The 21,749-nt window shown below is 57.3% G+C and overlaps 9 protein-coding genes across 9 annotated transcripts; 1 reads left to right on the top strand and 8 right to left on the bottom strand.

The window, feature by feature from the left end:
- Window positions 1–170: 170 nt before the first annotated feature.
- Window positions 171–542, bottom strand: C8Q71DRAFT_725808 (uncharacterized protein; the record flags this gene model as incomplete). The annotated part of the gene is made up of 2 exons (XM_047921717.1): window positions 171–400; window positions 452–542. 2 exons carry the CDS (start codon window positions 540–542, stop codon window positions 171–173), a joined length of 321 nt encoding a protein of 106 aa, XP_047775894.1.
- A 2,915-nt stretch (window positions 543–3,457) lies between these two features.
- C8Q71DRAFT_860419 (uncharacterized protein) lies at window positions 3,458–4,691 on the bottom strand (the record flags this gene model as incomplete). Its single annotated transcript, XM_047927798.1, has 4 exons — window positions 3,458–4,109; window positions 4,169–4,362; window positions 4,419–4,505; window positions 4,566–4,691. 4 exons carry the CDS (start codon window positions 4,689–4,691, stop codon window positions 3,458–3,460), a joined length of 1,059 nt encoding a protein of 352 aa, XP_047775893.1.
- A 590-nt stretch (window positions 4,692–5,281) lies between these two features.
- C8Q71DRAFT_860418 (uncharacterized protein) lies at window positions 5,282–6,993 on the bottom strand (the record flags this gene model as incomplete). Its single annotated transcript, XM_047927797.1, has 8 exons — window positions 5,282–5,514; window positions 5,570–5,653; window positions 5,718–5,783; window positions 5,845–6,066; window positions 6,129–6,480; window positions 6,541–6,621; window positions 6,669–6,710; window positions 6,760–6,993. 8 exons carry the CDS (start codon window positions 6,991–6,993, stop codon window positions 5,282–5,284), a joined length of 1,314 nt encoding a protein of 437 aa, XP_047775892.1.
- Window positions 6,994–7,403: 410 nt separating this feature from the next.
- C8Q71DRAFT_672784 (uncharacterized protein) lies at window positions 7,404–7,787 on the bottom strand (the record flags this gene model as incomplete). Its single annotated transcript, XM_047919683.1, has 1 exon — window positions 7,404–7,787. A coding segment is annotated over one exon (384 nt), but the record flags the coding sequence as incomplete, so codon positions are not given.
- A 2,635-nt stretch (window positions 7,788–10,422) lies between these two features.
- C8Q71DRAFT_860416 (uncharacterized protein) lies at window positions 10,423–11,459 on the bottom strand (the record flags this gene model as incomplete). The annotated part of the gene is made up of 4 exons (XM_047927796.1): window positions 10,423–10,986; window positions 11,045–11,103; window positions 11,148–11,227; window positions 11,278–11,459. The coding sequence occupies 4 exons, from the start codon at window positions 11,457–11,459 to the stop codon at window positions 10,423–10,425; spliced, it is 885 nt and encodes a 294-aa protein (XP_047775890.1).
- A 1,186-nt stretch (window positions 11,460–12,645) lies between these two features.
- C8Q71DRAFT_681092 (uncharacterized protein) lies at window positions 12,646–12,982 on the bottom strand (the record flags this gene model as incomplete). The annotated part of the gene is made up of 2 exons (XM_047919748.1): window positions 12,646–12,719; window positions 12,775–12,982. Coding segments are annotated over 2 exons (282 nt in total), but the record flags the coding sequence as incomplete, so codon positions are not given.
- A 2,171-nt stretch (window positions 12,983–15,153) lies between these two features.
- C8Q71DRAFT_191410 (uncharacterized protein) lies at window positions 15,154–16,084 on the bottom strand. The gene is made up of 3 exons (XM_047916875.1): window positions 15,965–16,084; window positions 15,841–15,914; window positions 15,154–15,769 (listed from the first exon to the last, which is right to left on the bottom strand). The coding sequence occupies exon 3, from the start codon at window positions 15,753–15,755 to the stop codon at window positions 15,243–15,245; it is 513 nt and encodes a 170-aa protein (XP_047775888.1). The 5' UTR covers window positions 15,756–15,769; window positions 15,841–15,914; window positions 15,965–16,084; the 3' UTR covers window positions 15,154–15,242.
- Window positions 16,085–16,373: 289 nt separating this feature from the next.
- C8Q71DRAFT_875554 (uncharacterized protein) lies at window positions 16,374–17,611 on the bottom strand (the record flags this gene model as incomplete). The annotated part of the gene is made up of 3 exons (XM_047928392.1): window positions 16,374–17,036; window positions 17,198–17,289; window positions 17,455–17,611. The coding sequence occupies 3 exons, from the start codon at window positions 17,609–17,611 to the stop codon at window positions 16,374–16,376; spliced, it is 912 nt and encodes a 303-aa protein (XP_047775887.1).
- Window positions 17,612–18,382: 771 nt separating this feature from the next.
- C8Q71DRAFT_860411 (uncharacterized protein) lies at window positions 18,383–19,985 on the top strand (the record flags this gene model as incomplete). The annotated part of the gene is made up of 3 exons (XM_047927795.1): window positions 18,383–19,090; window positions 19,143–19,510; window positions 19,562–19,985. The coding sequence occupies 3 exons, from the start codon at window positions 18,383–18,385 to the stop codon at window positions 19,983–19,985; spliced, it is 1,500 nt and encodes a 499-aa protein (XP_047775886.1).
- Between the last annotated feature and the right edge of the window lie 1,764 nt (window positions 19,986–21,749).

Here is a 21,749-nt window from a genome sequence, read left to right as displayed (position 1 = left end):
TAACAAGCACTTCTAAAGCATTAAAACATTGGTAATCAATACCTTGGTAACAAAACAATGAAAGTGCTGCATTGATGTCCATTCAATGGTGCAAAAGGAAAAATGAGGAAAGTAAGATAAGCACATAACAAACCTTTAATGATGCAGCCACTTGGTAATAGTAGACACTTCTAACAAGTTTCTGTGTGCTCTGAGGCTATCAAGCCCCTATCCCTAACACCCATGTCCACAATATCTCCTTCAATTACATTGCTGTTGTCCCTTGTAGGCACACTGCCATCAATGTTCAAATGCAAAAACAAGGAGGACAGGTACATCACTTGGGTCCAAGGTGGTACCTCTATCACAATGCCAGCTTCCCAGATCACTGGCCATGATCTGTGCTTAGAATTGAACTTAGCTGTAAAGAAAATGAATAAGCAGTTAGCTTAGGACTCAGTGCAAAACTTACAGTCTGGAAGCACATACACCATAAGGACAGATACCAACAGGATTTTTTGCATCTGCATGAGGCATACAATGAACATTTGAGAATATGCCATTGAGGCAGAAATCCCAAAATCCACCAAAAGTGGATAGAACCCTGTGTTCTCTGCATGCCACTTAGTGGATTTCTAGAACCTGTGGTAGATAGCTGGAAACACAGCCTCCACTATACTCTCAATGAATTCACTGCAAACAGATGTGAGTTGATAAAGATGTATGAATATTATGGCCTACTTAAGCTTCATGCACAGCTCATCACAGAGGAGGGCATCTACTCACTCTTCATTCTTCTTGTGCCAAGTTGTTAAGGTAACATGCTGTGAATGTTGAGCTCAACATAGGCTATCAGACACTGGGCTAGACTGGCACCAATGACCTTTAATGCATGGCAAATGTGGACCACATAGATTTGCGGAAGCATTCTGTATCATGCAGTGCATCACTGATAAGCATGTGAATGAAGGCTTCCACATTGAGAAAGGGGGCTGGAAACCCATGATAAGGGAATAATTGTTTGTGGTAATCCACTACCATCAGAGTAGATTCCGGTCTGCAAAAAGTTTGAGATTATAAAACTAAATTGTGTACATTGGACCCACCCATTGCCTGTGTAAGGCAGTGGTAGGAGCTTGGATACCTCAACCCTACTACATGAGGGGGTTCTGGGCCAGGGTTTTGGGCAGCGTGTTAGCATCTTCCTTGGAGAGGGTCCATGGTGACAGGTTCATTCAAATTCCTTTGCTGTATTGTGCCACCACTTATTATATTCCCAATTAGGATGTTATTACACTATAGCACCCCGGTATATCCTTACTAGGCTGTACACATCATTACCCTATGTTCAGGATGACCTGTGACAGTATGGCGTACGGTCTATAGCAAAAATAAGTACACCCACATAATAATACACCCATACATATCATTGTTTGCGCGCGCCACCCACATCATTATTCGCGCCACCCACATAACTCTTTGCGCGCGCGGCCACCCACATAATTCTTCGCGCGCGCGGCCACCCACATAATTCTTCGCGCGCGCGGCCACCCACATAATTCTTCGTGCGGCCTTGGCACCCATCGTGCTTGTAGCTCGCTCTCGCCTCGCACATCCAATACAATGATAGGTAAGTAATACATTGATGACTATACTACGCTGACTATAGTAGTACTACAGTCGGCATAGGCTCGACGCGCCACAGTCGCGCCGTTGCGCTGTCCCCGCGTCGCGTCGCGTCGTGTCCCGTCGCGTCCCCGGGCCCCGTCGCGTGCGTCCCGTCCGTCCGTCACTCGCGTCCGTCACCGTGCTCGACGCGCTACAGTCGCGCCGTCGCGCTGTCCCCGTGTCGCGGCCGCCGTCGCGCCCCTACTGCGCCCGCCCTTGGTCCGCCCGCACTCGACGCGCTACCATCGGCGTGCCTCCACTCCCGCACACCGTCGCGTCCGTCACTACCCTCGCCACCATCCCCGCCTCGCGTCGCCTCGCTGCCACTGTGTCGGGCCCCGCCCCGCTGCGCTGTCGCTGCCACTTGCCGCCACTGTCCCCGCGTCGCGCTGTCGCCGCCACCTGCTGCCACTGTCCCCACCCGTCGTGCTTGTAGCCGCTTTCGCTTCGTCATCATTGCTAGTCGCAGCAGGTAAGTGACATATTGATTACTATACAACACTAACTACGTACTACGATCGGCACAGGTGTCACGCTCGAGGCTGCTGGTCACACCGGGGAACACCGAGTGTTGCGTTCGATGGCATGTTCAGCGCGCTCAACACCGAGGCTCCCGATCTTCCCTAGGCCCGCATCGGGAATGGGTGTGTGCCAGCACCCGGCGCGCTGCCTTTGTCGACCTGTGTTCCTAGTCCTGCGGAGGTACGCACCCTCCACCGCTTCCATTCTCGCGTTGTACTCATTCCACGCCGCTCAGAGGTCTGTGCCGTGCGGTACGTCAGTCTGCTCTCACACCTCTGACTCTCTTGCACCCCGCTAGGCACTACCATCGAGGCGTCTGTCCGCACCTCCATCCACCTTACCATCCTCAAGCACGCTGCTCGCATCACCGTCGTCAAGGTGCCCCATTTATCCTCTCCCGCTACCCTCATGGAGGTGCACGACTGTACCACCGGTGTCGATCTGCGTGAGTCGCATTCGCGTCCCTGCGCCATGCGCGCATTGTGTCTGCGGGCTCTTGTTGCGGTCGGATGTTCCTCTGATGCCTGGCCGCCCCTGCTGCCCTCTCTCCAGCGAGTGCAGCCTGGCAGCCGCGCCTCGTTGTCATCACATGTGTCTCGTTGCAGCGCGAATGATCTGAGGTGGGCCTGCACCAGGCGAGACACACTCCTTGCGCGGCCGACATGCCCAATTACGTAGTATGTGCCGCATGCGCCTCCGATTCCGGCGAGGTCAAGTATTGACTCAACCACTTGACCTAGATCGGGATGATGATGCCCAAGAGCATCTTCACAAAGCCAGGCTCATCCTTGCACTCTCGCCCTCGAGGCTTGCACGCTCTTCTCTTCCTGTCCCTCGCCCTTATTCTTGCGCTTTCCATCACCCTCTCACTTTCCCTCGTGCTCTCATACTTGTCGTCGCCCTCGCGCTCTCACAGTCTAACCCTTGCTCTCATGTGCTTATCCTCATACTCATCCTCGTGTGCGTAGCAAGGAAAACCTAAATACCTGTGTCGTTTACAGTCTTTGTCTCCTTGTTGCCGCACAACTATTGTGTGGTTCTGGACGAAATCTGCTGCTCATTGCACTCTCTGGACATGTAATGCAGCTTGCCTCTACTCTAGGGCATAGGCAGATGAGTACCTCGTCACTGCGCTCGTCACTGTGCCATGGACGAGCACTGGAGCACGAGGGAGCCACGCACGAAGACTCCCACAACGACTCTACCTGAGTCGGATTGAATAAGACATAAGTATTGATATCGACTTGTCGGCACTGCAAGGACTCACCGAAAGGCAGAGCCAAGCCTACTAGGCGTAAAAGGCATAATCACGCCTGAACTGATCTGCGACAGACTGGATGATGACATCCTCCTTCGACCAATCAGTCGAGTCGTGCTTCATCGCAAACGTCACCTGAAAGTGACAAGAGTAACAGAGTCCTGAGCGTCGGCCCATGTCATCACAAATGAAGCTCAGGAGCTCGTGATCAGACATCGCAGCATCTGGGTGAAGCAGCTTGGATGCGAGTGCTTGATACCACGTCGCTGTCCATCTGGAGCCACATTGGGTCGGCGAATTGCAACTTGCACCTTGGATGTGCCGAGGAGGGCTCCAGGCAAGAGCTTTCCGGTGACGATCGATGCGGAGCCACAGTACGAAGATTCGCATGGCATCGGTAGGAGCCTTGAAGTATGCGAAATGCTCCGAGTCCCATTCGCGAGGCCCCAGGCCGAGAACCAGTTTGAGGGCAGGGACAAGCCAGGGCTCAACTCCATAGGCGAGACAGCATGCAATTTTGGCGATTGGTCCCCATTCGGGATCGCCAGAAAGCGGGACAGCTTCCAACTTCTCGATTGCAAAGAACCTTGCTCGGGTCATGTCCCACATTGTTGCGAGCTGGAGTATACCGACGAGTTGTCGTGTGGAGGGAGAAAATGGCTGTTGGGACTCTCCATCTGGCCTAAGTCAACGTGTTAGATGATCATGGCAACTTCAAGCAGCATTGAAACGAAGGCATACAGAACTGCGCCGCCCAGATAATCAATCAGAGCCTCGAATGCAATCACATCAATACCCCAGAGGTAGAGCGGAGATGCCTCTGAAGTGCCCTCGGTCCGATGAGAAACACCAGCTGGCAATTCGAACATCCCACTGAAGACAGTAGAGTGGTTGGCGAAAGTGCCTGTGTACAGCCTGTACAGCGTCTTCCCGACCTAGACAATGTTGCATGTCAGTAGTATACAAGGGCCCAGAAGTCATATGCACTCACACCGATGAACAGATTGCCGTCGGGAACCCAGAAGCGGGATGAGCGAGTCATGGTCATGGTCATCTCTGTGCGCAATTTGATTGTGACCTTGCATGAATGCATTCAGAGTATGAGCATCTAGACTAACTGTACAGATGCAGCACTCACAGCTTCTGTGTTTCCCTTGCCGACAGTAGCGATCATGGCCAAGTCGCTACTCGTGCTCCTCGAGTTCGAGCCTTGTACCTGTGTCATGTGGACCAAGGTTCCCGCAGACAAAGCAGGCGAAGACATGAACGGCTGGTGTGATGCCATGAGAAGCTGCAAGACTGGTCCCGAGTGCAAAGCAGTGACGAGAGACAGGACACGACGAGCTGCAGAGCGAGCAGCCATCGCCTGTGGCACTATCGGCCATCGCCGAGGTGTTACAGCGTCGGCCTGCACATTGATGACAAACAGATGTCCTCACAGAGCTTCGCTCAACCATGCCACATTAAAAACTTGTTTGATTATGATAAGTAGAATATTACGAGGTACGAAACGATCATCTGAACGAGACAAGGGTATTCCAAGTCAACGAGTACGAGTAGAGTGTCTGCAATCAGTGGAGTGCTCTAGGAGTGAAAGGATGAACGAAGGATGGCCTACAAATGCCAATGTACTTCAATACTACAAGAGAATGACAGAGCGAAGTGCGAAGAACATCAATCTACTCGCCGAACAACAGAAGTCTGATTAAAATGGATATATGTGAAAGCCATGCTGAGATGCTTCATTCGTTGCAGAGTAGGGTGCAGACGATCCTCTAGCAGTCGGATAGTGGGCTTCAGTCAGTTTTGCACTCGATCTGGCTGATTGAAATACCTTATACCTTGCCGATGAGCCTAAGCCCAAGGGTCGCCAGCAATCACATCCCGAGTGATGAGTACTTGTGGCTGAGTTGCTGTTGCAGAGCGAGTGATCCGAGTTGCTTGCACAGGTGATGGACTTTGCTGTGTGAATGGGGGCTCGCCCAAGGTATTACCTGGATCCTCGTCGGACGAGCTGATCTCGATTGGGCCCTGCAATGTCCCAGTCGCAGCTGAGCTAGTTGAGCCCGAAGCGACTCCAGAGCCAGCTGTCAATTAAGAATCAACATTGCGACATCCGAAAGTGGGCAGCAATTTCCTTACCAGCCGACGTCGATGCCCTTGGCTCTTTCAGGGTGAAGCTCGAGAAACTGCTCTCCATGTTATCGACAGCTCTCTTGAGCTTACCTGCAAGTGGATAAGTCAGTATATGGGCATCGTCGCCACACAAGACTCAGTCCAAGACACCTACGACTACTCTTTAGCTGAGACAATGGTTCGTCATCACCCCACTCGCTAGCTGATTCTGTTGCAGTATCTGGAAAAGGCACGAGGTTGGAACAAACCCCAGCGAGCAGTTAACATTGGAGGAAACTCACTGTCGTCGTCACCCAACTCTGACCCAGCATCGCTACCCAACTCTGACCCAGCATCACTACCCAACTCTGACCCAGCATCGCTACCTTCACTCTCAGGCTCACTGGTCGCACTGGCCTTGGCTTCCTCCTCGTTGCCATCTTCCACCACAGGGACATTGGGAGCAACATCCTGAGGGCGACACCACGACTTCCAGACCTTGGTCGGTACTGGCCGAGGTGTCACTGAACATTACATAGTGAGCACAGTGAGCGACTCGGACAATCAGACCATAGGGGCGACGTACCAAAGCACCAGGTTCGCTCAATCCAACTGCCATTGCGATTGTGAACAGCAGTGCAGAGGTCGACAAAGCTGAGGGGCTTCATGTCGTCAAGGAACACGACTGCCAGCCTCCGACCAGTCTTCTCAACCAGTTTCCAGTGGTGCGTCGTCTCCTCATAGGTCCCCTCTGCTTTCAGCCAGTCGTAGTAAGCAGGGAACAAAGACTTAAGGAGGTCGTCCACATCAAACCAGTCGGTGTTGGGCTTGATGAAGAGTTCGCCACCATCTGGAGCACCTGACTTAGCAAGTCCACATCGTTTGAACATCTTCATGTCGCTCGCAGAGAGCTTGTTGATGCGAATCTCGCCCTCGTTCTGCAGCAGATCAGAGATGAGAACCCATCGGCAACGACAACAAAGCGATGAAAGACACACATTTAACCCATGTGGCAGCAACAAGACTCGGCCAATGGGGTAGGGCTTTGCAACTGACTTTGCTGATGACGAAGACAAAGCCTAATGGCCGATTAGTGAGGCAATGTTGAAGAGGGTCTGTAGCATACCTTTTGACCAGCAGTCGCAGATCCTGAAGCTGGCAGCTGAGCCTGTTATGACATGAGAAGCTGAAGACACAATAGCAGGCAGCTCACATACCTTTGCCTTGGACGAGCCAGAGCTCTTGGCGACACCCTTCCCTTTCTGTTTGAGACCAGCATTCGTCTCAAGTCGAGCAGTCTTGAACGATGCCTTCGGGCCCTTCGGAGCAGGTGCCTTTGCCGAGTATCGCTGCCGCTTGGGGTGGTGAGCGATCAACTCGTCGACAAGACTCTCTGTGTCGATAGGGGAGGTAGCCCTCCTCTTGTGCCGCTTAGACGAGGAGCTTGCCATGTGAGCGAAGAGCCTGATTGAAGACGACAGTACAGGGGAAGGGTGCAGAAGCATGAGAGATGGCGACAGCTTTGAATTTATACTCACCTGAGCGAAGCCACGACTCGGGTGATACCCTCTTCACATCGGCAAATATTGCCTCAAGGTGATCGGCAACATGTAACATCCCAGCCAAGCCGAGCTGGCTCCAGAGACTGCACTGCATTGCCAAACACGAGGTGGCCGACCGAAGGTAGGGCTGAGAGGATTGAGCTTCTGTTGGTGTCGGCCTACTACCCCGAGATAGATTCGTGTAAGTAAAGTAATCATACATCGTCAGTGTTCATGCTATGATCAGAACCAGACGAGCTCGATGAGTCGCTCTCCGATGAGCTTGATGAGCCACTCTCCGATGAGCTGCTCCCCTTGCTGAGGATTTGGGTTAGAACCCAAACAGCCCTACACCATGCCTCGGCTCGGGGCAACCACAGCTCGTGAGGCAGCTCAACCCGAAGAGGTGGCTTTCTCTTCCCAACAACAAGATTCTCGTGCGTTGGATACCCATCCTGTTCCCACTCCTCTTCGCGAATGTTCATGTGCCGAGGAACAAAGCCAGTGTCAGTGACGCTGTCCAAGGTTACCCAGAAGGCATCCTCGTCTTCCTGTGATTCAAAGGGATTCTTGTGGCGAGCAACCTTGATAGCAGCATGTCGGATGTTCGATGCCTGGTTGGCGATGATCTGGGCGACTAGGTTATCGCCACCAGGTTCAGCTAGGGAAGTACCACCTTCACTAGGAATGCTGCTGCTATCGTCTTCGTCTTCAGGACCAGTTGAGCCCTCCTCTCTACCATCTGAGTCGGTTGCTGACTCCTCGCTGCCAGATTCATCGGCCCATGCTCCACCTACATCTACTTCCTCGTCGCTGGCCTCTGCATCGCTATCGAGGTCACCCTCCAGTGGCTCGTCTTCATCGTCTGTATCGTTCGAATGACCTGCACCAGTCTGGCCTCACCTGCGACCCCTCGGGGCCCCCTCTACACCGAGATACTCGGTGAGGATATCAGGGTCAATGTCGGCATATTCGTCCTCGTACATCCCAACGGTGACTTTGGCCAAGTGCCGAATATCCTGCAAAGTACAGTCAGATGCTTGTCCCTGTGCTAATCATGAGCATACCGATGGGGTTTGGTTTCGATGCTTCCCTGACAACTTATGCAGGTTCCAGTTCTGGACCCAGTTATCGGCATCGGTGTCGATGTCGCTGAGGAAAAGCTCATGCAAGAGCCACAGATGTGCAGGATTGCCTGCATCGAGACCATGCATGCCTTCAAGACGAGTGAAGAAGACTCACCATCGCCGGACAAAGCCTTCGCCAACGTCGACCCAGATTCGCTCGATCTTCTGGTTTCGGGTTGAGCTGTATGCGAGCTCAACAGTAGTAATGTGGGACACACAGGTAGTACTTACGATCCAAACATGAAGGATGCTCGGTTTGGGCCCCTCCTCATGATCATATATGACGACACCAAAATATTCTCGCCACCACGATCGCCGCGAACCCGAAGTGGCAAGCCATGGATTTGGACAGCTTCATCGAAGCGAATCAGGACAGTCTCCGGTCGGTTGTTGTTTGCTGCTCGCATCATGACGACCTGCATGTCGAGTCGGAATCAGCAACGGGCTGCAATGATGATAGAGGAGAAGGCGAACCTCATCATCGCAACCATCAATACCACCATGGAAGACAATACCCCATCGTATGAGCTTGTGGTGCCCGTCGATATGCCAGAGGTGGTTTGGGCGAGGAACAGAGTAAACTCGGCGAGCGACAGCTTTCTTGTGCCGAAGGGCAGCACCTATCGCATCTACGCGGTGTAGTGAGTCGATGATTCGCTGCCTCTGAATTCGGAGCCATTGCGTGCGAAAATATGAATGGACGTGCCGGATGCCAGCATTCGGTCGCTCGACCTTGAAGGCGCGCACAAGTTGGTCTACCTGCTCGTCGCTGAGAGGAGCATACGAGATGCTGATATCATACTTTCGCATGTAGCGAGAGACAGTGGTCCAATGAACACCAAGGGCATTTGCAGCCTGCTGGATGGTGATGCTCCGATATGGTGCAAACGTCTCTTCAAGCCACGACTTCGAGATCACCTTCTTTGGGCGACCACGGCGACCTGTCCGGGTAATAGTCACAGGGTTGGCAACAACAACATTGTGTCGCTCCCTGGCCAATCCGTCAATGAAACCTGAATCGGCCAGACAAGGAGCCTGGGAGCTCACCGCTCCGTGTCAGCGTCGATGGCTGTCTGAACAGCCGATCGCATCCTCCCAATCTCAGCACATGCAGCCTCAATCCACTCCCATCCTCCTCCGCGCCGAAGCTCTGGTGCCATTGCCTTGACCAGCGGTACGACTTGTCGGTCTAGGGTATCCATGCAAACACTCAGTCGCACCCGATCAGCTTCATCCTGAAGCAGCAGGATCGCGATGTGGCCACACAGGTGGGACAGCCGCGTGTAAGCTGCCAGTACGCTGTCGGACCAAGTAATGAGAACTCCGCTTTGATGTTGCGGGAGGTGAGGAAAGGTTGACTGCGACATGAAGGGTGCAGCAGGTGGGCAGCGGCGGGCGATCGACCAGGCCCAAGGCATGCCACCATTCAGTATTTGCACCTGTTTTGGTGGCCCGGCAGTAACCACTCTGCCAGGCAACTGCGCGCACCGCAAACGACATTGTATTCGCTTTCAAAACTATACAGGGACAAGTCACAATCCAGCAAAACCCCGCGCAGCGGCTTGCAACCGCCATTGCAGGTGCGAATGCCCGGCCTGCGCAGCCGAGCAGGCAAGCGGGCGGTGTGGCGTGCGGGCAGCAGGACACGAGGGCAGTGGAACGTGCGGCCAGCGAGGCATGCGGACAAGGGCATGCGCAAACGAGGGGCGACTAGGCGAGGGCATGCACGGTGCGCGCAGGGCCTGCGAAGCGCCCGCGCGGCGGCCTGCGCAAGTGCCAGCAGGCGGCGGCGCGGCGAGCAAAAGGGCGGGCGGTGCCGGAAATGCGGCGCGGGCGCAGCTGATGCGCGCATGCTCGGTGCGCGCAGGGCCTGTGAAGCGCCCGCGCGGCGGCCTGCGCAAGCGCCAGCAGGCTGCGGCGGCGGCGTGGCAAGCAAAAGGGCGGGTGGTGCCGGAAATGTGGCGCAGGCGCAGCAGATGCGAGGGAGATGCGCGCAGCGCAAAACAGGGGATGGTGGTGAGGCCTGAGGCCTGGGCCGAGCTGGCGCGCGCAGCTGCCGCACCAGTCGTCGCTGCTGGGCTGCTCGTGTTCGAGACTGCAGTGCTACCAATAGCCTGAGCCGCGCTTGAGGCAGTGCATGGCGCGGAAGGCCCGGCCACGCTTGCCACAATGTTTGCCCACTTGCTGCCGGGTATAGCTGCGCAGCCGAAGGCTAGCCCTCAGGGATGCGCCGGTGGTCGCGGCGAGAGGTAGCACACTCGATGCGGTTCTGCACCTGGTCGAGGCTACTGCGCGCCCGGCTCGTGGTGTGCGCGGGCGCGTCCGAGCCGGCCTTGCCCGCACCCAGGTCCCAGAGCAAAGATCGCGCAAGCCCATTGACCGTGGCGCACTGCGCTTTTGCCTTCGCAATGCTCGGCGCGTTGTAGCTCGCGCAATCCCCATTGGACAAGTCGCGGGAGTACAGTGTGGCGGAGGTATGATTCTTGCTGGCAGGCGCGCCCGAGAGTGGGAGGGTGCTCTTCTTCGCGAGCGCACCGAACCCGGTGCGGAGCTCCACGAGAAGGCTTGTGAGGCCCGCGGCGAGCGCGGGCGCGCTTGCGCACTCGATGTCGACGCCAAGCCTGAAGTTCTCGATGCCAGGCGTTGCGGTGGGGGCAAAAGCGGAGCGGGGCGGCGGGTCCGCAGCCAAGTTGAAGTAGCCTGCCTGCAAGTGGGTGCAGCCGCGGGCAGAGAGAAGCAACTTGAGGTTTCGGTTTGCGAGCTTGAGCAGGTGCATCTGAGAGGCGCATCAATGTGAGTTCAGGCAAATCTATCGCAGGAGGAAAAATGCGCACCTGCTTCAGGCGCTTAAGCAGGTTGTTTCCAGCCTCACCCCTCGAGTCTCCCAAGATTTCTGCCCATCAGCGAATGAGCCTGCGAGCGTGTATACTTCGGTACGCGGCGGCTCGCCCGCGAGCGCATGCAGATTATGCGCGAGGTCGCTCGGCGCGATGTTCGTTGGCTGGAAGTTTGCGCCCCTGCAGCCGCCCTCAGTGGCGCGCACGAATGTGATGCGGCAGATACGCACCAGTCCGCGAAGTGCACAGCTTGCACGTATCCGCTGCCAGCGCGCTTGTTGATCGTCTGCGGCTCCGGGTCGGCCCTCGCCCACTCGCGCAGCGCGGATTTGCAGTCTGCGGGGTGTTGCCTCACTTGTGCCGCCCCGGCACACCAGAAGGTGTTGAGTGCAAGCAGCGTGGAGAGGAACATTGAGCGAGCCGCATTGGGCGAGGTCGAGGGCGAGGTGCCAGAGGCGGGAAAGGGAAAGGGATGGCGGCATCCGGATCTGGCGAGTCGGTATTGGGCACGAGCATGGGCGCCGATGCCGGGCGACCTCACCTACGGGGCTTATAAGCTTGCCCGCTGGTTTCCGTGCTTGCGTTCGCAGTGTGGTTGGTGTAAAGCAGCTAGCAGGGAGATAGCAGTGCGGTCGCCTAGATTGGTTGGGCGGGAGAACACCCTTTGCCAGCACTTTGCGGATGCGACCACGAGAGCCCTACCCCTACGCAAACATCAACGCAAAAGCACCAGCGGAGGGGTCTCAGCCAACGAGAAGGCGAGCAGTGCCAGATGTGGTGAGACCTGGGAGTGCTTCCTTTGGTGAACCGCGGATGTGACCACGAGAGCCTTACCCCTACGCAAACATCGACGCAGGTTCACCGCCAGAAGTCCTCCAGGCTGTTCGTGAGTTGGCACTGCTGCACCTGAGCGACTCAGAGTGAGGGTTGGGTACGTTGCGCGGCCTGGCTGCGCGAGAACCGCCGCCTTGCCAACGGGATCATGTGACTACCCAAGCGCACCTGCTCTCCGATGAGCCGGGTAAATACCTAGTCTCTAGAGTCTACAAGCTAGAGGCGTTCTACACTCGGCAGCGCAGAATTGGACTCGACCACGTATGCGAGCCAATTGATATTTTTGCTGCATCCTTGAGGCTTGGCGTAGTACTGCTTGATGATAACTGAACCCGTTGTTGAGCAGATACGAATGGCAGGACTGGTATAACAACAGAAGATTTTAAATACAGAAGCTTCTAACTACTTCATACAGCGCAGCACATAGGATTCATAGTACAAAGCTGCAGCGGCAGAGTTCGTGAGTTCAGGCAAGCAACTAGACCGCAGTATACCGAACATGGCATTTCTTCTTTCTTGGGCCACTCGTTACCGTTATAGTTGTTCGCGTCGGCCGCGCCGCCTCAAGCAGGTCCGCATACGCGTCGGCAGCTGCATTGACCTCCGCGTCGGCATCCGCGCCAGTGCCGGCATTGGCATCAGCATCATCCGCAGCGCCCATGTCTTCAGAGCGCGGGTTTCCACCGGCAGCAGCGAGGCCGGAGAAGGACGACGTCAGAGTTGGGAATGGCAGGGCGGTGCCGGGGTTGCAGAGGTAGGGTACGAAGATGGAGATGCGGAGGTCCAGCAGCAGTTTGCCCGAGCTCGGCGAGCATCTGCGCGCGCCAGTTGATGCAGCCTACGAAGCGGTGCAGTGAGTGCGCAGCAAACGCCCCGCGCGCGGGTGGACTTACTGCAAGACTGAATGCACGAAACGAACTCGACGCGCCTCGTCTGCTCGCCTCCAGATTGGCGGAACTTTGCGCATCGCGCGGCGATAGCGCCCAGACGGGGCAATGCGAAGGTCGCTCCGGGGCCGCCTGCGATCAATGTCGCATTCTCGCGCCGCCCCAAGTCCGCGCTGAATTCATACGGGCCACCGAGCAGCACCTGCGCGGGGACCCCAAGCTTCTCGCCCTTCTTGCTGCCGCAGAGGCGCCTTTGCTCGTCCATCTCAGCGCGCGCGCCTAATCTCCCTTCGCTTTCGCTGCGAGCGAGGCTGCGTGTGGCGGCATGCACAAGGCGGGCGGGGGCTCGGTCATGGTAGTAAGCAGGTGCGGACCGGAGATACGCCTGGAGAAGAAGACTCGCAGTCTTCCCGGCGGAGCTTGTGCAGCGGAGTGGGTGAGAGCGAGAGCACAAGGTGAGGGCGATAGGTAGCATGAGTGGGGGTGAGTATAAGGACGCAGGCGTAGGCGCGAGGCGGCCGAGCGCGAGCGCGAGAGTGCCAGCGAGAGCACAAGGGCGCAAGGGTGAGGGCGCGGGAAAGAATGCGGCGGTGAGTGCGAGCGCGCCTTATTCACCCGATGCATGGAGCAGGGACTGGGTGGCTGTGGTGGTAGAGAGCGAGCATGGAGAGTGGTCGTGGACATGAGGAGAGCGAGGCAACTCACAGTGATTACCTGGACCCATGATCCTTCCTCTCTTGCAGCTCTCCTAGTCGGGAACTTACTGCGCGCCACCTCGTCGGATGATATTCCGCGCTTGCTGGGCCGCTCCGCGCGCGAATTATTCGCCGGGAGCTGCTATGCTTGCGGAAGGGCGACTTGCGCGCGCGCGGCGCATTCGCGCAGCGCGCTTGGTCGAGTTGGGGTGCAGGGGGCCCGCTCGTCAGGTGCTGATGAGGTCTTAAACTTGAAGTCTGGTGGGGACGCGCGCCGCGCAAGTGCGCGAAGTCCCGTGCCGCTTCGCAGCGGACTTACGCGACTGCATGGCAGTGCGTTCGGCGCGTTGAGCGATCCTAGTTCCTCGAGTCAGCAAGGACGCAGTGAGAGGCCGCACTCACCCGCAGAGCCGCGTGTCGACGGGAATCGACGCGTCAAGGGACCATGCGAGCAAGGGAGGGATGAAAGCAGGATGGTCGACGCGGGAGTCGCGTGCAGACACCCAGAGAGCCGCGCGGCGGCACGCTCAACGTGTTTGGGCGCGCACGCCGTAGCTCGGTTCTCACGGGTGAATGGGCGTGTCTGGCGCGCGGGGCCTGGTAAGTTATGATATGTGGTCTGCATCCCGGGCAAGTCTGCCGCCCGAGCCCGACTCTGCCCACCTCTCCACTATGGCCTCGCTCTCTGCCTCACTAGCTGCCGTCGGAATGGCCACAGAAGCGGATCTCGAAGCGGCCGTGAACCATCTCACGCGGGATCGAGCCAGGCGTGGAGCCTCAGTGGAGGCGCGGCATATGTTGTAGTAGGTAGATATGATGGAGCGCGGCGTGATCGAGCATCTTGAAGCACGAACCATCGGTCGAACAGGACGTAGGGTACGGCGGAGAGTACGTCGAGACACGCGTCTCGAGTGCAGCTCTGAGTGAACTCGCAACAAGGAAAGGCATTGGGCAGCGAAGGAAATGCGCAGGAAAGGATTGCAGGCGGCCGTCGCAGAGAACTGCGCACAGCGCGCGATCCGATGTATTGGTTGGGGCTGGGGAAGTTTGCCGTACGACGTGCGGTGGCTGGGCGTGTTGTGGTGCAGTGTTTGGGCAGTACGAATGGCAGGCAGAATGCGAGGGAAGGCACATGTGAGGTGGGTGAGGGCCGGCTCTAAGTTGTGAGACCGCGGGACAGGCGCGGCTGCGGGCTGCCGGCGGTGAGCGAGAATGCCTTGAATGGCATCTCCTTCGGTGGTGTACAAGCTATCGCGGCATAGGTCGTAGTACTTCGAAGCTTCGCCATGCTCGTCGAGAGGTCCTCCCTACTCTCGCCCATGCTGCCGAACTCGGCGCACTCGAGCATCAGCCGGATGAACACGCGTGGATTCAGGCGGTGCAGCGTCGCGATGGCCTCATCCCAGAGTAGCCACTGTATTTGCGCAGCTGTGAGGTCGTCGCTGAGCGAGCCCTGGGCGAGGTCGCAGAACATGATGTGCAGTTCGCGGACTTCATGCGAGAACTTGCTGGGTAGAACCCCCAATGCACCCTCTTTGTGCAGGATGCTAGCCACGCGGAGCTGCACAATTGATAGTCTCTTGAGTTTCGTGAAATCAAGAGCGGAAGCTACCACGAGCCGAATTATGTCAGTGATTAGTCTCCTGCCAAAGGTCTCGCACTTACGTGCACGTCTCATCGTATTTCAGCTGACTCCGCGAGAGTTATATCTTGCAGGTCGAGCTTGACCATCCCCGTGAAGTCGTCGAGGAACTCCTGGAGCATACGCCGCCCCTCAAATTACACTGTCTGCAGCACGAGCGCCCGAATGCACGGTGCAAGGGTGCGTACACTCGCTCTGACCTTCGGCGGCATCGCAAGGTAGAGTCGAAGCCAGTCATACCAAGGGTTCCCTTCTAGACCGCGCGGGATGCCCGCCGCCCAGATTGCATTGAACAAGTGCAGCGCCTCAGACCTAGAAACTCCGGGAGCAAGGGCGGCAGCTTGTCGTCGAGCCAGCGCGCCTGCGTTGCAGCGTCGGTCGGGCTCCGCGTGGAAGGACGCGGTCCGGCCGAGGTTCACGATGCTGAGGAGGCGCAGCGGGTGTGCGGTGTACGGCGCGGTGAGGTTCGCGAGCGTGTCGCAGTCCTGCTCGCAATGCAGGTGCACCTCGGCGTTCCGGAAAACGTGCACGTGCGCGCAGCTGAACCAGGCGTGGCAGGTCAGGCTACGCGCTTCTAGGGCGGCGCAGTCGTTCCACATATGGTCGATGGCGCGATCCCACAACTCGAGTGATAAACACGGAGGCAACATGGCGAGCCTCAAGGCTAAGTCGCCCAAGGTGTGGGTTGGTCAGCATGTTGGCAGTCACAGAGCGACTGAAGCATTTGCGACTCACATGAAGGTTGTTTGGGATCAACAGACTAGGCTGGAGACGACGCTAGAGAAGAATAGCGAAACTCCGTAGGTCGGCTATGAAAGCGGTGATGAGTGCAAGTCATTCTGTGAAAGGATTACTCAACGAGGAAGCTGTATCAACAGCCTGTGTCGATGCACTACACCTGGACAGTCTGCTCGGGGACAATGGAATCGCTGAGGGCGACCGAGTGGCAGACAGTCAGGCGAAAGACAGGCTCAAGGAGGCGTCTGATAGCACCAACATTGTGCCAGTCTGAAGCGAAATGGACAAAGGACTGCAAGTGGACAAAGGAGACTCACAATTCGTGACAAAGGCATGGCCGAACACATGTCGATCGAACGTAAGACCGTGAAGACGCACGTCGTACAAGAGAGGCAATGGATTCAATAGTACTAGAGACTGCGAATATTGTAGTATGCCTACATCAACACATTATTAGCTATGATACTGCGCACGTCCCCCAACCTACATCATGAGCTCGTTGATTTTGTGTCGTGAAAGCAGAAGAAAGTCTAGTCGAAGTCCATCTCAGAGGGTCCCTGCGACTCCTTCGGAGCCTCGCCCTCCTGTGGAGGCTGCTGAGCATTCGGAGTCTCTGTACCGCTCTTCGGCGTCTCAGTGCCCGAGGGGGTCTCCGTCTTTGGCGACAAGTTGGGCTTAGGCCGCGTAAGGATCGGCATCGCGAAGTAGATGATGTTGTCCTTCTTCTTGAAGACGTCCGCGGCGGTGAGGACGGGGTCGGCGCCCTTGGGGCGCTCGGACTGGCGCGCGATCTGGTCCTCGAGCCACTGCTGGATCGTCGCGCAAGGCGTCTCGACGACGGCTTGCCTGTCCTTGTCGTCGATGTGCGCGTCCTTCTTGTCCGAGGACGTCGCCTCGGACATGTACCGGTTGATCGTCTCGCGCAGCTGGCTTACCACCATCGACCGCTGCTTCGCCTCCTTGTACCGGCTCGTGATCGGGCCCCCGAGCTCCTTGAGCGCGCCGCGCCGCTCGACGTGCGCGGACTTGGTCGCGTCCTCACCCTCCTCGCTGTAGAGCCAGTCCGCGGCATCCTGTGGAGCCGATGCCTTGAGGAGCGCCTCCTTCTCCTGCGCCTTGACGTAGGCGACATAGCGCTCATTGAAACGACCGCGCATGATGTACACGTACTCCTCAAGAGCGTTTTTGCGGTCCTATAGGTAAGGTATTAGCATCGGCCCAAGAGCCTCACACATGTATGATGTCAGCATGCATGCCTCAGTGCCCATGCCAAGCTTGTCAGCCGCGTACATCTCGGCCTCCTGCTCCCTTCAACTTCTCAACGACAGAGGGGTCAACCAAAGGGAACATTGACCTTGTTGGAGACCTTCTTCTTCGGCTGCTGATCCGCACCCTCGGCGTCGACCTGCGTCGGCTCGTCCGCCTCCTCAACGACCTCGAGGTACGCTTGCTCAAAGGAAATGGCGCCGCGCAGGTTCAGACGCGTGTGCACGCGGACGGTCGAGTGGTCGCCGTTCGCGTTCGGGCCAGTGGGCAGTGTCGGAGGCGATCATTGAGATTCCAAGTGGCCGGACGGCGGCTCGGACACCGGTTGCGCCCTTGCTTCCTCACGATCCCAGTCGTGGTTCCTCTCATGGCGTGAGTACGGCGACGTCATGGACGAGTCAATACCGGCGATGTGTCGCAGGGATTGCGATTGCGGGTAGGAGTGGTTGACAGGGAGGGTATCCGAGTGGTGGAGAGCAATTGGGGCCGGGGCCGCGCCCATTGAGGGTGCCGTGGTAGTGGGAGGATGGATGGATTGCCGCGGGTGGCTGGTGATGGTGGGAACGACCCATGGCGAGCAGCCCGTCCATGGTGCCGCGCCGCTCGACGCGCTTCATCTTTCTTCGGCATCTGCGCATCGCGCGCTGCTAGTTGCAGTGGGAAGGGGCCAGATGGTCGACTAGGAACGGTGGTGCACGCGCAGCATGAACATTTGCTGCGAAGGGTGGTGAGTAAGCAACTGAGAGTGCGGGCGACCTACGAGGGCACCCTGTCGATGATGGTCATCACCGGTCGTGGCCTCGAGGATCATTCCGCCGACGCTCATGGTGGGTCGGACGATCGGAAGCATCGACATAATGGACTTTAGACTGAGTCACCGTGGTCATGATGGTGGGTGCGCTAGGAAGCGGCAGGCTCGCTAGCTGCAGGATGGTCGGGCCTCGGGAGAGGCAGAAGGCTAGACAAGGTTGTCAGGCGGTGGCGGACAACTTGAAGAAGGCGCGAGGGCAGGCTCACCGATACACTGTATTGCCGCGCGTGACCAGTCGATTTACGCTCGCTACGCATGCACTTTGCCAGAGAAGAACTGCCTCGGTAGGTGAGGCTCGAGAGAAGGTTAGGTTACAGCTCGAGGGACGTGAAGTCTGGGGTGGCTCAGGATGAGCCGCGCCGCACTACTCTGAAGCGCTCAGCGCTCAGCGCTCGGACTCGCCTGCGGACACCGTACGGGCCCAGCGCTGCGCTCCTGCACGCACCTTGCACCAAAGCGACAATGGCCCACAAAGCGCGACGAGCTGGCAAGCGCGAGCGAAAGAAAACATTCACTGTTCTCATTGCAAAGATCGCCACCGATCACCACGCCTTGTCTCTGCTTGCCCGCTCTGGCGATCCTCGTCCCCGCCTGGAGTTTGAGGCCATTCTCTACGCTCTCCTCGACTCTACCGGCCGACCTTCCCCTGCGGGCGACCTCTTCTCTGGCTTCATCCAATGGTGCGACAGTGCCACTCAACTTCCCGATGTGCTATCGCAGGCACTTGTTGACCGAAAGCGGAGTGTGGAGATACAGTACTGTATTCGGATGGAGTTTGTCGCGAGCATGGGATTGAAGCGTATGAAGGAGGCAGCTAAAGCGCAGTGGCTTTCCGAGAATGCCCATGTCGTCGTCTTGGATTGCCTTCGCGAGGCGTACCCCGAGTATCACCAGTGGATTGCTGAGACACCCGAGATAGAGCAGCAATGGGGGCATCGTATTCGGAAGGGCAAGAAAGCTGACAAGCGGCACAAGCGGCACCCGCTTGTCCTTGAGGACCCCTCGCGACTTCGGTATGTCGTAAAGGAGGACGAGAGCGTTGTCTTCCGGGACAAGGAAACGGGGGATATCATCATGATGGTAATCCGCGACTTTTGCAAGGACCCTCGGGCCCTCAAGTTCGTGGATTGCAATGCTGCAGAGTCGGTTGACCTGAGGAAGTCAGTGAGGGTGAGTCGCCGCACAATCATCACTCCAGACGCGCGCTCACTGTTCATGGCAGTTGGAGGATCCGGGGAAGCTTGTTCTCCTCGGTTATACAGCTGGTTCCCGGAGCCACCCTCTGTTCGACTGGGCCCGAAACCTGCGCTCGAAGAAGCACACCCCTGAATTCCTGAAGGATCTCGACTTCCGACTCTCGTCTGCGTTCGCCTTGTTCTGGAACCTACTCCAGGTGCGCGTACCGAAAGAGGTGCTTGCACCCTTCGAGTCGTACCTTGCCGACAATTCGATGTGCCGGATGGATGGGAATTCGGGAAAGAGTACGGATTCACGTGGGATCTACATGGTGGATTTGGGCGATAAATATATTGAGTTCAACGATGCTGAGCTCGCACCGCCGTCAGGTGTCGCAGGCTGCAACTATGCTCGGTAAGTGCTTTGCTTTGACTTGCTTCTGAATCACCCTCACACATCTGTCAGGGCGATTCACAGGGAGAAACAGGCCCAGAAGTGGGCCTTCTCGTGGACTACCTCTCGTCGGAAGGGCATGACAGGTGGTAGCTTCTATGAGGCTGTTTATGGCATCAAGGTACTTCAAGCCCCTAACACGATGGTCGCCTGGATGCCCGAGCATGACCATGGCACAAGTTTGCTCGATTGGAGTCCAAACCGCAAGGACGATATCCCACCATTCGCCCAGACTGGTATCGCCCTTGTGACCAGCACTCGCCTCGCTAGCGCCTGGGAAAAGTACCGGAATACCCAGGACTTTGCACAGGCTGAGAAGGAGTGGGTAGGCACTATGGAGGCTGATGTTGACGAGAAGTGTGGGCGCGAGGGATGCACGTTCTGCTATGATGATCGTCCTCTATGTACTGACCAAGAGTGCCCGATTTGCATGTAATGGTCGTGGCATAGATTAGCACACTCGAATCATTGCAAATGGTTGTATATTGATCTAGCTATTGTACAGTATACATGTGATGGCATGGGCACAGCCCTCGAGTCGTCCTGAGCCTGGGCCTGAGAAACACTTACCTGGAACCCCACGCGCAAGCCCGCCTCGTCGTACCACCCCAGCGCCTCCGCCGCGTCCACGGAGAAGCAGCAGTCGACCTCGAGCACGCCTGCGCAGAGCCTCGCGCCCTGGCACTGCACCTTGAGTCGCGCCGCCATTTTGCATGTCGCCAGGGCCGCGGGAGGTCGGCAGATTGTCACTAGAGCCAGAAGGGAGCCCTCAGTCGAGGGGTGAGATGCGAGGGCAGAGGATTGAAGGAGCCGGGGAGGATGGAAACCGCGGTCTTGTACCGCAAAGGCGCCATGTCATAGGGTGCCGCTAGCTGAGCATCTCACCTGAGTGAGTAACACGATCGACGATCGCAATCCGCGCGTCATAGGTCGGAAGCTCGCAGCGAGATCGCAACCGAAAGTGCGTACGTCAGTCGCTGAGTCCGACGATGGCGGGGCACCCAACTTCGATCGAGAGCGCAGGCCAAGGCAGCACTCGGGTTCCGTAAGGGCGAGACTTGTGATTGAATGCGCAGCATAGGGCCTGCGCAATGCCCCGCGTATATTATCCGTCGCAGCGGCGTAGCGACAGCAGCTGTGGGCGTAGCGTAGCAGGGACCGTGGCGGTTGGGGCTGACGCGAGCGCGGCGATACGTGGCAACGTGCAGCGAAGCGTAGGTGGTCGGCGACGGCGAATAGCGTGGCGGGATGGTGGCAGGAACAGTGAGGGACGCGTCGCGGGGACAGTGGCAGCAGGTGGCGGCGACAGCGCGGTGGGGCGGGGCCCGACACAGTGGCAGCGAGGCGGGGATGGTGGCGAGGGTAGTGACGGACGCGGCGGTGTGCGGGAGTGGAGGCACGTCGGCGGTGGCGCGTCGAGCGCGGGCGGACCAAGGGCGGGCGCAGTAGGGGCGCGACGGCGGCCGCGACACGGGGACAGCGCGACGGCGCGACTGTAGCGCGTCGAGCACGGTGACGGACGCGAGTGACGGACGGACGGGACGCACGCGACGGGGCCCGGGGACGTGACGGGACACGACGCGACGCGACGCGGGGACAGCGCAACGGCGCGACTGTGGCGCGTCGAGCCTATGCCGACTGTAGTACTACTATAGTCAGCGTAGTATAGTCATCAATGTATCACTTACCTACTATTGTCTTGGATGCGCGAGGCGAGAGCGAGCTACAAGCACGATGGGTGAGGCCGCACGAAGAATTATGTGGGTGGCCGCGTGCGCGAAAAATTATGTGGGTGGCCGCGCGCGCAAAGAGTTATGTGGGAGGCCGCGCGCGCGATTAGTTATGTGGGTGGCGCGAATACTGATGTGGGTGGCGCGCGCAAACAATGATATGTATGGGTGTATTATTATGTGGGTGTACTTATTTTTGCTATAGACCGTACGCCATATGACAGTGGGTCTGATTGTTTGTTGGCCGCAGCATGCCTGAGAGCTATCATGATGGCCTGATTTGAGCCTCTGTGCAGTCTGAGCACTTAAAGCTCAATGCTGTGTACAGGATGTTGTTACATGATATGGCACCATATCTAGTGGATGCAATGTTGAAAGCAACCAAGGAAGGACACAGTGCATGAGTAAATACCAAGACTAAAACATGGCAAATGCATAGTGTAGATGTGTGGATGAATTCTGAGCTCAAC

Source organism: Rhodofomes roseus (assembly GCF_022264815.1).
Source record: "Rhodofomes roseus strain CIRM-BRFM 1785 chromosome Unknown C8Q71scaffold_19, whole genome shotgun sequence".
Lineage (NCBI taxonomy): Eukaryota > Fungi > Basidiomycota > Agaricomycetes > Polyporales > Fomitopsidaceae > Rhodofomes > Rhodofomes roseus.
Note: the sequence above shows the minus strand (reverse complement) of the source record. Positions and strands in the feature narration are given on the sequence as shown.

Excerpts from the sequence above, each read along its gene's own strand:
- C8Q71DRAFT_191410 (XM_047916875.1), bottom strand. The coding sequence starts at position 15,755 with ATGTTGCCTCCGTGTTTATCACTCGAGTTGTGGGATCGCGCCATCGAC.